The sequence below is a fragment of the Petromyzon marinus genome, chromosome 15, assembly GCF_048934315.1.
Source record: "Petromyzon marinus isolate PM22_M1 ecotype Great Lakes invasive population chromosome 15, UKy_Petmar_22M1.pri1.0, whole genome shotgun sequence".
Lineage (NCBI taxonomy): Eukaryota > Metazoa > Chordata > Hyperoartia > Petromyzontiformes > Petromyzontidae > Petromyzon > Petromyzon marinus.
This window is the reverse complement of record NC_133681.1, coordinates 14,186,292-14,203,751: the sequence shown is the minus strand read 5'-3', so window position 1 is coordinate 14,203,751 and position 17,460 is coordinate 14,186,292. Positions and strand designations below refer to the sequence as shown.

At 39.1% G+C, this 17,460-nt stretch overlaps 1 protein-coding gene across 1 annotated transcript; it reads left to right on the top strand.

The window, feature by feature from the left end:
* The first annotated feature begins 4,792 nt into the window (after window positions 1-4,792).
* On the top strand, window positions 4,793-16,110 carry DNALI1 (dynein axonemal light intermediate chain 1). The gene is made up of 6 exons (XM_032954969.2): window positions 4,793-5,013; window positions 5,947-6,083; window positions 6,760-6,929; window positions 13,365-13,543; window positions 14,757-14,921; window positions 15,936-16,110. Exons 1-6 carry the CDS (start codon window positions 4,933-4,935, stop codon window positions 15,969-15,971), a joined length of 768 nt encoding a protein of 255 aa, XP_032810860.1. The 5' UTR covers window positions 4,793-4,932; the 3' UTR covers window positions 15,972-16,110.
* The last annotated feature ends 1,350 nt before the right edge of the window (window positions 16,111-17,460 follow it).

Sequence of the window (17,460 nt, the reverse complement as noted above, 5' to 3'; positions counted from 1 at the left end):
GGTATTTGCTAAATGGACTGCTGCAACGCAGGACCATGATGTGAACAATTGAAATGCCTCAAGGAGGCCTTCATCCAGCAGGGGATTGATCATGGCTAATAATGATGATTACAGTATTTTAACTTTGCATTTTAAACTATTGTACTCAGCGGCACAGGAAGGTGTGCTTTTGTATATACTGCTTTTGCGTGCTCTGTGATCGAAGCTCAGAAGGTCTACTTCTTGGTATATTTGAGTTGGGTGGAGAGTTTTTTTTGCTTTGTTAATTTGTGTGATCTTGCGCTCCATTTAAAAGCACTAAGACTTCCAGAAGAAATACATTCCTGTAGGACGAAAATCTACATTTCATGATGCTTAATATGGTGACAATATGAAATTAATGTGAACATGTGCAATGATCATAATGAGGACAACTTTAGTTGTAGTCGTAGTAATGACTGTAAGTAAAAAACTGACCTTCGATGCCCCATGTTAAAAGTATCCTCCTACAAGAACACTGCCAATTAAGTTGACAAGAAATGATCAAAATCACGATGATTACGATGATAATGATGGCAATCACCATGGCCTCGATTACAGTAATAACAGCAATGGTTACGGTTCTGCTGCAATTCCCCATTGTAAATTGTCAGTCCGCGAACGCTGTCACACTCAGTCAGGTGCATCCGTGTGCCCGCGCTCTGTTTTCCCGTTGCCAGGAGGCAGTGCAACAACCACTGACAGATTTAAGGACACAGCAACGTACTGGATTATGCAGGCAGAGAAGGCTGTCAGCTCACTCATTTCTTGAGAACAGATCACTTTGTTAAAATCGATGTTAACTAAACACACTACGTTGATGAGATTGTGAGATTGGGATGGCATGCTGAAAATAACAAAAATGTTACCTTCATATTGTGAGGATTCTGTTGCTATGGGGTGAAGAATGGTTTGGGGTTTTTGCTCTTGGATAAGGTTAGGATAGGAATGCCTCGTGTCAGGTCAATACAATTTTAAATATCTGCTCGAGAATCAAACCAAACCACTCCAACAAAAATATTTTTGTTCATTGTTGACTGCCTTGACATTAAATGTTATGAACGGGATCCCGTTTAAAAGGCATTTGAAGAAGAAACGTAGACTACATAACATGTTTAATCGCTTCATGTTGACAATGACGAAACACTCAAAAGGAACACTGCATTTTAATGTAACTATGATCCCATTTTACCACGCAAATGTCAAACAAAATGTTTTCAATGAAATTCAATAAGACTAGCATAATAACATAAAGGACTTTACTAACTTTCACATAACAAACTAGAACAAAATAAATGTGATTATCAATTACTTTTGCAATGTTTGAACTTACTTATTTTTAACATATGACATTGAAATGTTTTACATTTCACAATATCAGTAAGGTTCGTATGACAAAGTACATTTCAACTAATACAACTAGAATATACCGTAATGATAATACTATATACAATATTTTTTGGTTTATCCTGAAATTGTACCCGAGTTTGAAAATAGTTTTCATTGCATATTTGACTAAATTTGGCAAAATAAAAGATATGACTAAGGTCCAGCACTAGAAAAACAATCCATACATGTAAAGATTTTGCTGGTTTACAGACACCTGCTTAAACACCCTAGTTTTTATAGTCAAGTGCGCATACGGTACGCGTACATAACACGCGCACACGTTATTTAAGGCGGCTTTTTTTTGTTGTTGTTATCCGTGTCGCGTAATTTATGACATGTTTGATTTGGTCCTTGCAGGGGATGAAGCGGAAAGTGATTGCATAAGAATGCAATGTGGGCTACACCTGTTGTTATGGCAAGGTAAACAGCGAGGTTTAGGAGCTGGCAAGTTGACTGGCCAAGCTGATCATGCATAGCAGAGACTGCCCAGTTGTTGATATTGCTCCAAACACGTTTCATCCCGCCATCTGCTACCTGCGTCAAGTCGTTTATAACAGGTGCGGCTGTTCGCACGTGCCACTGGGGCTCAGGTCAGGAGATCCTTAGGTTTCAGTGACAGTGCCTTAAGGGCTTGGAAGGCCAAAATGATAAGAATGTATAATGAGACGGGAAAGATTGTAATGCAATGCACTGTTGTTTCCACTATTTTTTTCAAAACAGTCACAGTAGTGTATGGCAGATGTGTGCTTGCATGCGTGTTAAACATTTGAAAGGTTAAGGTGCAGGCCTGCAATTTACGTTTGATCACTGCTGTCAGAAGGGCCTGCTCTACCATGCTGGCAGATGTCCTGTAAGAGGTGACAGTACCCGCACTTTATCCCAACACACATGACCTGACAATCAACTGTGGTGTCTTTGGGGCCGTCCATAAGTGACGTCACGCGATTTTGGCCGATTTTTGACCCCCCTCTCCCCCCTCGTCACACGGCGTCACAAAAAGTCAGACCCCCCTCAAATATGACGTCACAAAGCTCTGCCCCCCCCCCCCCCAATTAAATAAAACATGCTTCAAATCATTATGAGACCTCCTTTGCCAGAAACAAGATATAGGAATAGGTTTTATCCTTTTAACTGGCACAAAAACTGACACCTTTATTCAAGGCATCATGTTTGCAATAGCAGTCAAAATGCAAACAAAAAAGACAACTCTGATAATAATATTATTATTATAATAATATTATTATCAGAGTTTTATCAGAGTTGTCTTTTTGTTTGCATTTTGACTGCTTGTGTTGTGGTTATTGCAAACATGATGCCTTGAATAAAGGTGTCAGTTTTTGTGCCAGTTAAAAGGGTAAAACCTATTCCTATGCTTCAAATCACTTTAAACTATTGTCATTGTAGTGCGTATTTCATGTGGCGCTGCACTCCGATGTTGTAGGAGAAAACATTTATTAAAAAAGAGGCGTTGGAAAGCTTAAATTTAGCATAAAATTCACTTGAAAATACTCAACGTCTAACTAAAACTGCAGATGTTCAGAATATTATATTGAAATTCTCTTATAATTATAAAATATTAAAAGTAATTATGACTATAAAAAATTCCTTGAAACTTTGTAGTAGAACGAAGCAAAATGGAGAGTACAATTATAACAATCACATTCATTCCACAGAATGAAAAGCCCTGGTAGAATCATTAAAATCTAAATGTTGAATAACTACATTTATGCTTCTCCATTCTCCCATGGAGAAGCAAAATGCTCCTTCATGGAATAAATAAAATATGACCTTAGTAAATTTAAATAATCAATTAGTTAATAACGAAAATGAATCAAAATTAGTGTTGTTGTAACAATTATATTTTAATTTAAAGTTGCGCATTTTGATGTGATGTCACATTTCTCAAACCCCCCCTCCCTCCCTCGTCACACATCGTCACAAATGTCTGACCCCCCCTCACCCCCCCCTAGGTGCGTGACGTCATTTATGGACGGCCTCTTTGTCCTTTGGATAGACCCGTCCTTGTTCATAGGCATGGGGAGTTTCCACCGCGAGCTCAGCTGTTAACACGAAAATGAGCATCACCTGAATGCTCAAGTGAGCAGGAGATCACTTGTACACTAATAATAATAATGGCAAAGTATGAACTTAATCGTGCTTTTCTTTTTAAAATCGTGCTTGTTTAGCCTAAAAACACCAGAGGGTCATGAGTTTTTTCATGAGGGTCTTGCCAAGTGTATACAGTTAGAGTAGGGGAGGGGGGAGATGATTGCTATATTGTAATTTTTCAAACTCGGCAAATTTGGACCATGACTCCCAACACACAGTGGCCTCCTCTCGAGAACGACGCCACGGACTCTTCAACGACTACGACGCTACGGTCAAAACACACCCGCGGGAACAACCACGCCATCGGCTGGATACAAAGGGGCCGCCCATAAATGACGTCACGCGATTTTGGACGATTTTTGATCCCCCCCCTCCCTCGTCACACGGCGTCACAAAAAGTCAGACCCCCCCCCGCCTCAAATATGACGTCACAAAGCTCTGCCCCACCCCCACCAAAACCATATTTCCATTTTGAAAACAGAACATGCTTCAAATCGCTTTAAACTATTGTCATTGTAGTGCGTATTTAATGTGGCGCTGCACTCTGATGTTGTAGGAGAAAACATTTATTAAAAAGTCTATTTAATTAAGTAGAACGTGTTGTCTGTATTTATTTAAAGTTGCGCATTTTGATGTGACGTCACATTTCTTGGTTCTTTCGGTAGTCACCACGTAGAAGGGAAATAATAAAATAATACAAATATAAAACAATAACATTCTCACGACGTTTCGATTGCAACACAAGCAATCATCATCAGGTGTGCAAACCACAGCAAGAAAATGTGACGTCCCATCGCACCTGATGATAGCTTGGTGTTGCAATCGAAACGTCGTAAGAATTTTATTGTTTTATATTTGTATTATTTTATTGTTTCTCTTCTACGTAGTGACTTTACCGAAAAAACCAAGAATAAGAATCCTTGCAGTCACGAAAGCTTTAAATCAAAATCCCCCCCCCCCCTCGTCACAAATGTCTGACCCCCCCCCCTACCCAGGTGCGTGACGTCATTTATGGACGGCCCCAAACGGCGGACACGTGCTCGCGGCCAAACCATGTTCGCCGAGACCTCGTCAATGAAACACGTAAAGCAACTTTCTTGCGAAGCAATCCACCGTCCGCATTCTCATACCGTGGATTGCTTCATCGTCGATTGCCCCGGATCCTTCCCGATGGTGGACTCTGGCGGGATGGGCGACCATTTAAACCGACGCGCGCCGTTCCCGGCAGCCACCGCGCACCACGGTCGCCGCCGTGACGTCACCTAGCAACGTCTCCATGGCAACGACGCGTCGCCCACGCATAGGCCGCGACTCCGGGCGGAGTGAGAGAGCACACGGCAACTTGACGACATTACGCAGTTTTTTTTAAATTTAGTTTTATTGGTAAGGAGAACAAGAACGAGAACGGACGAAAGAATGATTCCTCCGGCAGACTCACTCGTCAAATACGACAACCCGCTGCTGGTGTCGAGAAACACCGAGAAAAAGACGCCGAGGGTAAGAGCGAGGAACCCTAAGAAACGGAGCGCTTCAAGTTATCAAGTTTGATTACTACGCGATATTTGTGGGGGGGGATTTATTTTTTTACACGAAACATACGTTTTGTTTACAAGATGTGTGCACTGTTATTAAGTGCTTTTTCGGCCCTCGCCTTGCTGTTTTGAGCGGCGACGTTTGAAAACAACCCATACGGTTTAACGGTATTCTTGTACAGGGAAATTTAGTTTTTAAATAAACATTTTTTGTCTATTTGTTTTGTGTTTCTCCCTTGTGATGGGACTTTGCATACAGAAAGAGATGCAGATAGCAATATACACAAAGAGAAATGTCGAAAGAAACATACGTGAATAACTGTGTAACTTTTAGTTGATAAAATAAAGTTTTATGATAAAAATGAACTTTCAAGGTCCTCAAAATACTGTGGTCCTTTTTCAGTAACAAAAGTTGGGAAATCCTGGGTTAATGGCATTGATAGTGTTTGTCTCTGCTTTCCTGCATCAGCCAAATAACATGCTCTTTACCTGATAATCACAGGGCTATACCAAATAAATGGAACTATGAACTATGAACTAAATGAGTGTGTACATGCCAATGTAACATTGCAAAGTATTGCACATATATTGATCAATTATCACTGTCAAGCATTTACGTATTATAATTTAAGCGTGTTTTTACCCGTACACTGATGCATTTACTCTAATTGGATTTTGTTTTTACGTGTGATGTATAAGGACGCAAATACAGACCTAATTATTTACTGTAATTGTAGACCCAATGCCTCCCTAGGGAAGTTAGCTTTTGATCATTATCAATGTTGTAGGAATATTATAGTCAATATTTCCATCGACACATATCTGACATATGTTTTGTAAGCATTAATTTCAAATGGCAGCCTTTTATTGATTTTTGTTGGGTTTTTTTTTTCACAAGGCTCATCCGAATAAAGTCAATCCACAGCAACCAATAAATACCGGACCCGTTCCAAGCCCACCCAAGGGAAAATCTCCTGCTGCGGACTCAAGCAGAGACCAGACTGATGAAATATTGAATGCAATCCTTCCTCCAAGGTGTTTTCTTCAATATTCAAAGCCAATTGATAACTTATTAGTTCACTATACCATATTAAGTCGTTTAAAGGTTATCAGTCTTCGTCAAAGTAGCTTTGATTGATTGTGATAATTGATATCGTGGTAAAATATGAAACGAGACAGTAAACATTGGAATGTCACAATATGTAAGTGCACAATGCAAAGTGCTTTAGTATTGAAAATAGTGTTAAATAATGCAAATTTAAGTCAAGCAAAAGTCACGTAAATGTTATTGTTACTGTATGTATATCTGTTTCAGCTGTTTGCACTTAGAAAATGTGTGTGAGGACTGTAGATATTAGAAAAAAACGTGTTACACGTGGACTCCATTATTTTATCAACTGTTAAGCAATGTAGACAGCCGAAAATTGCTTCTTTTGTTGGGTAAGGCTTTTCTGTACAAGTCTCATTCATTACAGTTCATTCAAGTTAACATGTTTCCAAACTACAGGTGCTGAAATCCCGTATACCCAACATTTTGTGTTTACCAAACTGTTGGTGGATGAAAATCACATCTCATTGACAAGTGAAAGACACGGATACTTAAAAGTAGAAAGTTGCACCCTGAGGTAAGGGAGTGTCGTAGAATGTAGTACACAAGACTTAGATTTGGAAAGCTCTGGCTTAATTGGTTGCTGCTGGGCTACTGGTGCAGGGAGATCACGGAGGATGGACAGCTGTGGGTACAGCAGGTGTCAAGCACACCGGCCACCCGCCTCGACGTGGTAAAACTTCAGGAGCAGCTGGATGTCCGCTTGCAGCAGCGACAAGCACGCGAGACCGGCATTTGCCCTGTCCGCCGAGAGCTCTACTCGCAGTGTTTCGGTATGCTTATTAAACTCTTTATTACATGCCAGCCTCTCACCTAAGACAACTTCAGAGTGCATGCTAAAATGAGTTAAAAAAAACAAAATTCTCCCCACTTTGTGCATTAACTCATGTTTCAGTTTAAGTGTATGATCGGCCACAGGCTATATAATGCCTTCGAACTAATGGCAACAACTTGGTTCTCCATTAACCTAAACGTAGAAATCTACAACCGGGCTTGACCCTATCCAGGACCTCATGAAGTGCTATGGAACGCACAGAAAATTCTGTAACTACTCTAAACCAAAAGCCTTAATCCTTACTATAATAATCAAAACATCAGTCGGGTACCAGCCACCCCATCTGTTGAGACATTGTACTTTCTTTTGCCTTGTTTGGTTGCAAACCGTGGTGAACTGAGTCGCCTCTAAGTGCAAGCCTTGCACCATGGAACTTGGCCCAACACAGGCCAAATGCCCATCATTAAATACTTATTCTCAGACGAGGAACAGTGGTCACATAATTAGTTCCTTAAGTGCTTTGATGGGAAATTTGTTGTTTTCCTACCTATCTTGTGCAGTCATTCCAAAAATAGGTTTCCCAAACATCAATCACGTACACTTGCATGACATTGAGTTGAGCTGCACTAAAACAGCCATTAAAATATTATGCAGTGCATGAATAAATGATGTCATTTTCGTATTTCATTATATAAATATTACAGTTGAAAATACAAATAATATAAGCACTGAACTTTACCTCTGAATAAATTTTGAGTTGAGTCACTTGGCTGAACGTTTTAAGATCTCAATAAAATAACTGCTTCATAAACGCTTTCCTAGGATAATACACAGATAATGTAACTGATATCAGCAAATCAACCAACACATATGCTTAATGGATGTTTTCCTGGCTCCACGTGTCTTCAGAATGTCTTCTGTAAACAATTGGTGAGCTGATATTCTTTTGACAGTTCAGCTCCAAAATATTCATGCGAGCATTCCTAATGTGTAACCTATGGTCCAACCTATGTTTGTTTTTCAATGTACGTATGTGATGGATGACATGACAGAGCGAAAGTGGCAGACTTATGAATAATGTGCTGCTTAAACCAAGACTAATTTCAAACAAATTGATCTGAAAAGTATGTTACGAGTTTACACAATGCAAACCTTAAAACAGCCATCTGTGAATGCTGTAATGGGTGATATTTAAACGGGAAAAAAATCAAACAATTATTAACATCCCTTTTTTTAAGTGTGGGGAAGTTTGAGGGCTTGCTGTCAACAATCACTATTCTTTTCCATTGTGACGGAAAAGAGAAAAAAGGTGTTTTAACTTGGACGGACATATGGTAGCTACATTAGTACATGTGGCATGAATTCTAGCCTTGTATACATTAGCTGTGCCATTATGTACTTTTACGTATTCATGAGAATTCTCAGGAAGGAACAAAAGTTAAACAAACTTTAATAATTACACACAGAGGTAGACCAAGCAAGATACCATGGGCAAATGTGGACTTTTGAAGCTTATGCAGGTGTCAGCTACAAGCTGATCCCAAGCAAGTGTATACCCCTGATATATAGGTTTATGCCAAACAAGTTAATTTCCTTCCCATACTTTCTCCATCCCTCCATCTACAAATGTATGTATCCATGTGTATCTCGTAAATCTTCTAAACATGAGGTTTAGAGTTACAAAAAAACAACTAACCAAAGGTAACATTCCAACTGAGGTTGTGCCTCACAGGAAATTAGGCTCGTTGCACATGCAGATTTTTAACTAAATATTTTTAAACCTGCTCGATGCAAGTTCATGCAGATGGGTCTAGCATGGATTCAGCCTCCTGAGAACTCTCAAGCTCAACGGTGGCCTGCGATTGCACCACAGATAGCCTGCACTCGTTCTTCTCCAATTGCATAGCACACACATAATCACAGTACCACCAGCACAGCTCCATGCAAGCAGGGTGATATTGCCTCAGGTTAACTTGGGAAGTAAAACACTCTCATTTAGGTCATTTTTTAAATTCCTTTCACTCCAATGCATTATCAGAGATTTGCTGCATTCCTTGCTCATCGATGATTCCACATATATTTTAAAGAACACATGCAGTGATTTCAAGGGCAATTTTATGATAATAATAATAATAAAAAAAACTGTAACACGCACATATTTAGCAAAGTGCACAAATTAAGATTTGATCATGACTCGGAGGCACAGAGCCAGGTTTAGAGTTCCTTGTTTGCTCATCAGAACAGATGTGTCTTAAGCTGATTAATGAGAGGGTATGGAGCTTGGAAGCTGCCTATGCAGTTTTCTTGCATACAACCTAAAATACAGTATGAATCAACTATTGGCTCATTCATTTTAGTTCACCTGATGTGTATCTTGTTTTCAAAGCCCTTCAATTTCTATTGCCTCCTTTGTTCAGAAAATAAACTTATTATGGGTCTTTGAACCAGACACCATAGTTTAACATGTAAATATGACGTGCTTTTTTTATTGCTGAGTTCTGACATCGTTGTAACAACAGCAAAATATTTATCTTTTAATTAATACTCTTTGGTTCTTTCGGTAAAGTCACGTAGGTATAAAATAAAATAAATCACGACGTTTCGGGCGCAACACAAGCGTCCGTCACCTGATGACGGACGCTTGCGTTGTGCCTGAAACGTCGTGATTTATTTTATTTTATACCTTCATAATAAAGGTTTTTGGGTTAGATCGCATTATTTCTCAATGTGTCGTAACCCTCCACCACCCGACACGGCCAATCAGCAAAATTAGGTGTCACGTTGACAAAAGACAATTAGTTCACTACTTTAGCCCACCGGTGTGTTGAAGAGTGAATCCACTGTTGTGCAATTTATTACACACAAAAGTGATATACACTGTTGTGGATTCACTCTTCAACACACCGGTGGGCTAAAGTAGTGACCTAATTGTCTTTTGTCAACGTGACACTTTATTTTGCTGATTGGCCGTGTCGGGTGGTGGAGGGTTACGACACATTTATAAATAACGCGGTCTAACCCAAAAACCTTTGTTATGAATAATATTGGTCGCGAAAGCCTACGTGTTAAACTTATTTTATACCTACGTGACTTTACCGAAAGAACCAAAGAGTATGGATTCCTGCAGTCACGAAAGCTTCAAATCAACTTTAAATTAATGTTTTGAATAAAATGTACTTTATGTATATTATTTTTCTAGTTACATTTTAGGTTTACTCTTCCAAGGGAGAATAACTATGGTATGTCATGTGTTACTCGGTATATATGAGCATCCATATATGCAATTTATTACACACAAAAGTGATATACACTTCAGTTTAACCTGGATAAACACACAAACAGTAATGCACACGTTAGCATGTAATATAGCCTTCATTATATGGCCACCATGCAATGCATTTAAACAATAGGGCTATCAATATGCCACTGCATAACGGTTAATAATTATACACAGTGAGTTTTGTATCAGGTAATTTGTGATCACACATTTCATTGCTGTGTTTTTAACCACACGAAATAGCAGTCCTAACAATCAGAAACATTGCCTTGTGCTTCCACATGGCACAACATCTGTCAAGGCTAAGTCTGGGGAAATCGCCTGAAAATCGGAGAACCCTGAACCTTCCGCCCCTGGTTTTCCTCCGGGGGACATCCACCCTGGTTGGCCTCCTCTGGCTCAGGGCCCTCTGGGCCGTTTATGAGAACCACGGGGTTTAAAGGTTTAGGCTAATTTGGGCTCCCGTGCGAAGGTGTAATTACTCGAGGGCCTGCTGCAGCAAAGATTGATCAAAGCGCAAGCTCGGCTGTCTGGATTATAATCATTCTGCTCCAGGGACATTGTGATACGCTGCTATTGTATGACTTTATAATGACTAATATCAGTCAAAATGCTTGAATGATACATGATCACTTCATTTTGTTTCCAAAGCACAATACGGTGCATTCTTACTGTGCATTTCACATTGGAAATTAATGAGCTGAGATGACGTGAAATTGAACTTCCTTATATTATTTCATAACTTTTCATAAATATTACAACTAATCAGATGTTTCTATTCAGTGTTAATGCAGTTAATTGTCTGAATGTCTTCAGTTATTTAAATACATAATATTTATTACATTGATGCAGCACACATTTTAAACAACGTTTTTCTCTATTCTAAATACAGGATTTATTTTCACAAGTTATTAAATTCTTTTTTAGAGATTTAATTTACCAGTTGTATTACACTAGATCCATCAATACCTAGGATCTCATGGCCATTAGTCATGCATTCTCAGTGACCATTAATCTCTAAAAGTTAGCGTTCTTGACACAAAAAACAGGCTGGCATGCATATGAGGTATTTGCCATTTGACATAATCAAGATCATTTGCTGACAAATCCTGACCAGTAAGAATGACGTGGACAGAACATTTACTTTGGATATTCATCGCAGTCATAAGTCTACAGATTTTTCTAGTACAGAACATCTTCAGATACTGACAATAGGATCCTCGAAAGCTCTATAAGGCACCTCAACATTACAATTCAGATCATTCACATCAACCACATAGTTAAACACTTAGCAGCAGTATGCCTTTCCTGCACTGTACATTGTGTGCGCTGCAAGTGAGCGTCTCAAGCTTTGGCAGAGCCTGCTAAACAATAACCTCAGCAATGGGCATTCAGGCCATCCAGGTCCTATCATGGGCCCTGCCTTTTTGTTTACATGACATTCCTGGCTCCACACAGCCTTGGAAACCCCACAATTCCATATTCCTGCCAATCCCACAAATCGTATTTGATTCCTGCTCAGAATAATATTTGATTCCAATGATGGAATAGTGAAGAATCGTGAGAATCTCCTGGCTCTAGTTCACGCCCCGACCTACAGGACAACTTCTCCCCCAACTCTATCATCATCTCAAGCTGATCATGTGCCAAACGGATGCCTCCATCACGTAACTCCTTAACCCTCCCTTAGGCGCATCCTTCATGCGTGCTGTTTGGCATTAATCATTCTCCACATTACCATTTCTTGCATTCTCTCACTTCCTGCAATGTCATTATGAAATATCCTACAGCGCAAAGCACTCATCTTTCCATAGGCAATTGAGTGCCCTGTCAGTTTAACACGTAGGCTTTTGTGACCAATATCATCCATAATAGAGTTTTTTTGGGTTAGATCACGTAAATATTCTTTATTATGGATGCCCTAACTTTGTTTTTATATCTCCTACATTGACACCTTGCTCCTCACATCCTTAATTATTAACTTATCTGGAATAATCAGGCACCCATTTGTTATCTACTCAATTGCCTGTTATTTTCTTCCATATCCACTTCTTTCAAATGCTTCTTGCCGTTGGTTTTTTCACACCTGATGATGACTGTTTGTGTTACAGTCGAAACGTCGTGAGAATTTTATTGTGTTATATATATTTTATTTTATTTTTTCCCTTCAACGTGACTTTACCGAAAGAACCAAGAATATGTATCTACGATCCTGTTAAAATGTTGTCTTTAATATTACATTTCTCTGTCCAACCCCTTGCCTCATTATATATTTTGATATCCTATTCCTGCTTAACCTATCCAAATATTCCTGTATAATGTATTGATGTCATTGTATGAATATTAACTATGTGTTTCAATCCAATTTACTTATCCATACTATTATGCCTATTTACTGCATTACTCATTTCATGTTCATCCTCCTTTCATTTTCACACCTCATCACCCCAAAAAATGTACATCTCAATTCATTGCAGTACTCAACCTTGTAGCTTAGATAATCTCACGCAGAAGCTCCACCACACAAGCACATATATACTTTTTAAGAGTAGATTTGGGGTGATTAGTCAATGAAATTAATTATGCGATTAAAGTTATTATCGACTACTTTTGATATCGATTACTCTGGGCCCTATAAAAATGGTGGCTGCCTACACACATCTTGCTTCCTGAAGGTAGGAAACCCCCTAGAAACCACGAGGTGCAACTGATGCTGCTGGTGACGTTCTCAAGCCATGCGGGTCACCTCCAAGTTCCTGTCGAGCGGCATACGTGGGAACGGAAGCGAGGCTTGTTTCCCCAACTATGTTTGTGTTATCCGATTAGTCGAACAATCAAACTGATAATCGGTAGAATAATCGGTTACTTAAGTAATTGAAAAGCCCTGCTGTACTTAAATGGCATTTTTGTTCCACAGCTTATGCCCAGGTATATATTTAACAGCTTGATCAGTGGCCGAGCTCATGTGAATGAAGCAAATGGGTTTCTTGTAGTGTCTTTTCTTTGTCCTTTTGATGGGAATTTACAGTATGCAATGTGTTTAGGGGGGGTTAAAAATGTGTGTCGGGGTCAGAAAACACACTGCAAAACAGGTGACCTAACACTGGAATGTGAATGCTGTGCACACCGCAATGCGTGTTTTTGCTCCGTCCCCAGATGAGCTGATCCGGCAAGTGACCATTAACTGTGCAGAGAGGGGGCTACTGCTATTACGGGTGCGGGACGAGATTCGTATGACCATCGCTGCCTTCCAGACACTGTACGAGAGCAGCGTGGCATTTGGCATGCGCAAAGCATTGCAGGCTGAGCAGGGCAAAGCCGACATGGAAAAGAAGGTAGGTAGCACTGCATTGCATTACAATCTACAGTGGAGAAAATATTAATAAAGCAGCAAATCCACATTTCAGTACTTTAACAATAGGCACCAGCTGCATATAATATCTACCCATCTAAACTTACTGCATGTTGAAGAGCGGTATAAAGTAAATACCCATCAGGCTCTGATTTGCACACAAATGGTATATAATACCAACCTTAATTTCCTGCGTTAGAGACCACATGTATGTAACAAGCTAATCTCTCTCCATGCTATATACCACCGTAATAAAGAAATCACTGAAACTCTAACCCAGCATTGCAAATCGCCTCAATTTGCATGATTCAAGAATAATTTGTGCCAAAAAACATTTGTGGCATTAAATGTCGCTGAATAGGAAAACACCTGTTTATGGATTTTGACACCTGCTTTTAATCATATGCACGTTCAGTGATACGCACCCAGTGTACACGGCCAATTGATTAACAAGGATATGGCTATCTGCTGAATTACTGACTCAGTACTGAGCCGATTATCCATGCGCTGCTTTGTATTTTAACGTTCCATCCTCAGCATAATCAGCATTACTTTCACCTGGTTGTAGGGAGAACAAAATGTGAACTCAAAATACCCTGATTGTTGTCCAATGTATGTTGAACTTCTTTCGCACTGTACATAAGCAACCGTGCTAATCGGAGGTGCGGGGGAAGGACAACAAACTCAACACAAAAAAAAACTGTTCTAAGGAAATGGGAATTTACATTTATGGGTGAACAAAGACGGTCACCACATCGCGCGCTTTCAGATACACTTCTGCGGCCGTCTGGAATGCTCTTTCTTCAGATATTCGGAAGCCACGGGAGCTATGGACTCTTAAATCAAGACGGAAAACTCTTTTCTTGATAACTGCTTTTTGTGTTCAGATTGTTGTCCTTCCCCTACACCCCCGATTAGCACAGTTGGCTACTTATTTTGTGAAAGAAATTGAACATACATACATTTGCCAGCTGGTTGTAGGGCGAGAAGTGTGAACTTAAACATACCATGATTGTTGTCCAACATTTTACATGTGTCTTTTATCCATATCTCTAAATATTGGTGGTGTCTAGACACCAACGACACCCACAGTGGTTTCACGCCGTGACCTGCAGACCGTGCAGTGCCCATGAAAATGGGTGTGTTAGTGCTTGGCCGGCGAAGACACTGGCCGTTGCTGCCTATCATGTGCACAGATCGCCGAGCTAGAGGAGGAAAAGCGCGAACTGGAACGCGCCGTGAATGAGCAGAAGGCCAAGTGTGAGGCAATCGAGAAGCGCGAGGCTGAGCGACGGCAGGTGGACGAGAAGAAGCATGCGGAGGAAATTCAGTTCCTCAAGCGCACGAACCAGCAGCTCAAGGTACCGCGCAGGACACACTACAACACCCAGCCAGGCCACGGTCATGAAGCTCCGCCCATGGTTATGAAGCACCTCCAATTAGCACGGTTGGCTACGTACGGTGCGAAAGAGGTTCACCATACATACGTGCATACGTACAATGACGCAATCGCTGCTACAGAGCCATCTTAGCTACACTAACACCAACCTCCATAGGCTTGCAACAAATCGTGCCAACAACTTATCAGACATACGCAATACAGAGACAATCAATACAGGCCATATAAATAAATGCGTGAGACAAAAGGGTGTTACTCTAGGCACCTTCATGCAAGCATAAATATATGTTCATATATCGGTATACTTGATTACATTTGTAATGTTTATACATTACATAACCAATTTAAATACTCCCTAATTTTATGGCAGAACTACAGTTCCTCTATTTTCCTCACATGAAATAGATGAAAAAGTGTAATGTTACAAATATAATAAGCTTTCCCTCCACCAAATGCTTGTAATGTTCATTAGTCAATGTGCAAGGAAATCTAAAATTAGACATTACAATAGAAATTAATAATTGAATTGCCATGCTTCCTGGAATTATCAAACTACGTTATACCGATTACTCTTGTTACATGTTCTTTCACTCATTCCCAGATTGTAATGCCAGATGGCGGATTTCTTGATGCAAACTCAGTGCTGAACATTTATTGCACAGGCATCATTGCATTGCCTTATTGGTAGTAAGGCCTTTACATGGAAAATACATTCCTTAACATTAAGTAAAGTCACATCCAAATTGTTTAACAGTGCATGTTTGATACCTTTTGGGAGCAATTACTATAGTTAGTTATAATTCTCAGAGGCACAGAAATGTAATACTTTATTTCTTTTTATTACCAACATTTTTTTGATCAACTATATTTTTTACTCTATGATCTAAATCAAAATCAGACACATAAATGCTATTATAATGTCATGTAAACCAGTATATAGCAAGGCTGAATTGTTTTTTGTTTTGGTTTTTTTCAGACGCAGCTTGAAGGAATTGTCACACCCAAAAAGTGAAGTGAGGAAACGTCCTTCTTTCTTAGTATTACAGTTTTTCTTACGGGAAACACAATATCTACACATGCAATCATTCCAAATGAATTATTCCTAATACTTTGTAACAGATTTCTTTGATCAAATAAAAATATCAACCATCTTTCAATTGTGTGACAGTACATTTTCATTTAAAAAAAACTCATTATGCTAAAGAGTAGTCGCAACATACACAAATTGTCCATTGTGGGCTGTATTTATAGCAAAATTCTAGAAACAATATATTATACTGAATCTTTCTGAGGCATATTCCCACAGCTGTTTAGAATTGGATGGGTTCACATTTGTCTGAGCCAAGTCATGCATTCTTTACTTTGTAGCAACACATCTTCTTTAAGTTATGAGTTGGAGACACGCTTCTTCCATTTAAGTCATATTTTACATGCCACACAGGCTGCTTAAATGCATCATCATCAATAATGCATTATCATCACTGTTGTACAGTAGGCTCAAATCAAAGGTAATGCACTCCCCTCAATCCAAGGTTGGACAGGTCAAAACCCAAGCAAGTGGCATTATACAGAGAACATTGTGTCTTTGGACATTGTTAATTTGGAGTGGGTTCTATTGTTTGTCATCTGCTTTAAAAAAAAAAGTTAATGATAAAATGACAACATTTACAACATCATGATGTTTTCAGATAACAACCATGGAGTTCATATTCTTTGGGTCTTTCGATACTGAAAGACCCAAATAATATGAATTCCTGCAGTCACGAAAGCTTTAAGTCAAGATTTAACCATGGAGTTGTGTTAGTTAAAATGTATGGCAATGTCAGTATGATAATCAGTGACATGTAGAGTGATGCGTATCAATCTAGTTTTTATATTTCTCGACTTTCCAAAAAACAACGTAATATTTAGATGCTTATTTCATATTTATAATAAACCACTTTGCAACAGAGAAGTGATATTTTCTGTAGCTGTTTAAAAAAGCAACAGTTATATAATGTAATAAATAGCAAGGAGTGGCATTTGGAAGAGAGGACTTGCTTCAGTTAAATGTAATTTTGAACAATTTAATATTTTGCACATTTCATAAGTTTTCGTTTGTACCAAGAAAGTTGTAAAAATAAAAAATGTTCAGCCATTTGAGAAATTTTGTCAATCTTCTCGTGGTTGTATTGACCTTGAAAAGAAGCTCAACATACATTCTATCATAAAATGACGACCCATTGTTAAGTATTTCTGAGAAGGACATTGAAAAACCACTCTTTCCATGTATTGTCCCATATGAATTGTTTACTATTAAAACACAAATATGTTTTAAACTTGGATATCTGAAATATCCTGTAAGATTAAATATGTTAAACTATTACTAAAGCCGATCTCTAACTCATACCAGCGAAAAGAGTGGCACCTAAAATCCCTCAATGAGATCAAAGGACACACTTTATTATTTATTAGCTCTTGCTAGATTTTTGGTGCATGATAATCAACTCATTTAATACCGA

Excerpts from the sequence above, each read along its gene's own strand:
- DNALI1 (XM_032954969.2), top strand. The coding sequence starts at position 4,933 with ATGATTCCTCCGGCAGACTCACTCGTCAAATACGACAACCCGCTGCTG. Across the intron at positions 5,014-5,946 it reads CCGAGAAAAAGACGCCGAGG|GCTCATCCGAATAAAGTCAA; the intron begins GTAAGAGCGAGG and ends TTTTTTCACAAG. Across the intron at positions 6,084-6,759 it reads AATGCAATCCTTCCTCCAAG|GGAGATCACGGAGGATGGAC; the intron begins GTGTTTTCTTCA and ends CTACTGGTGCAG.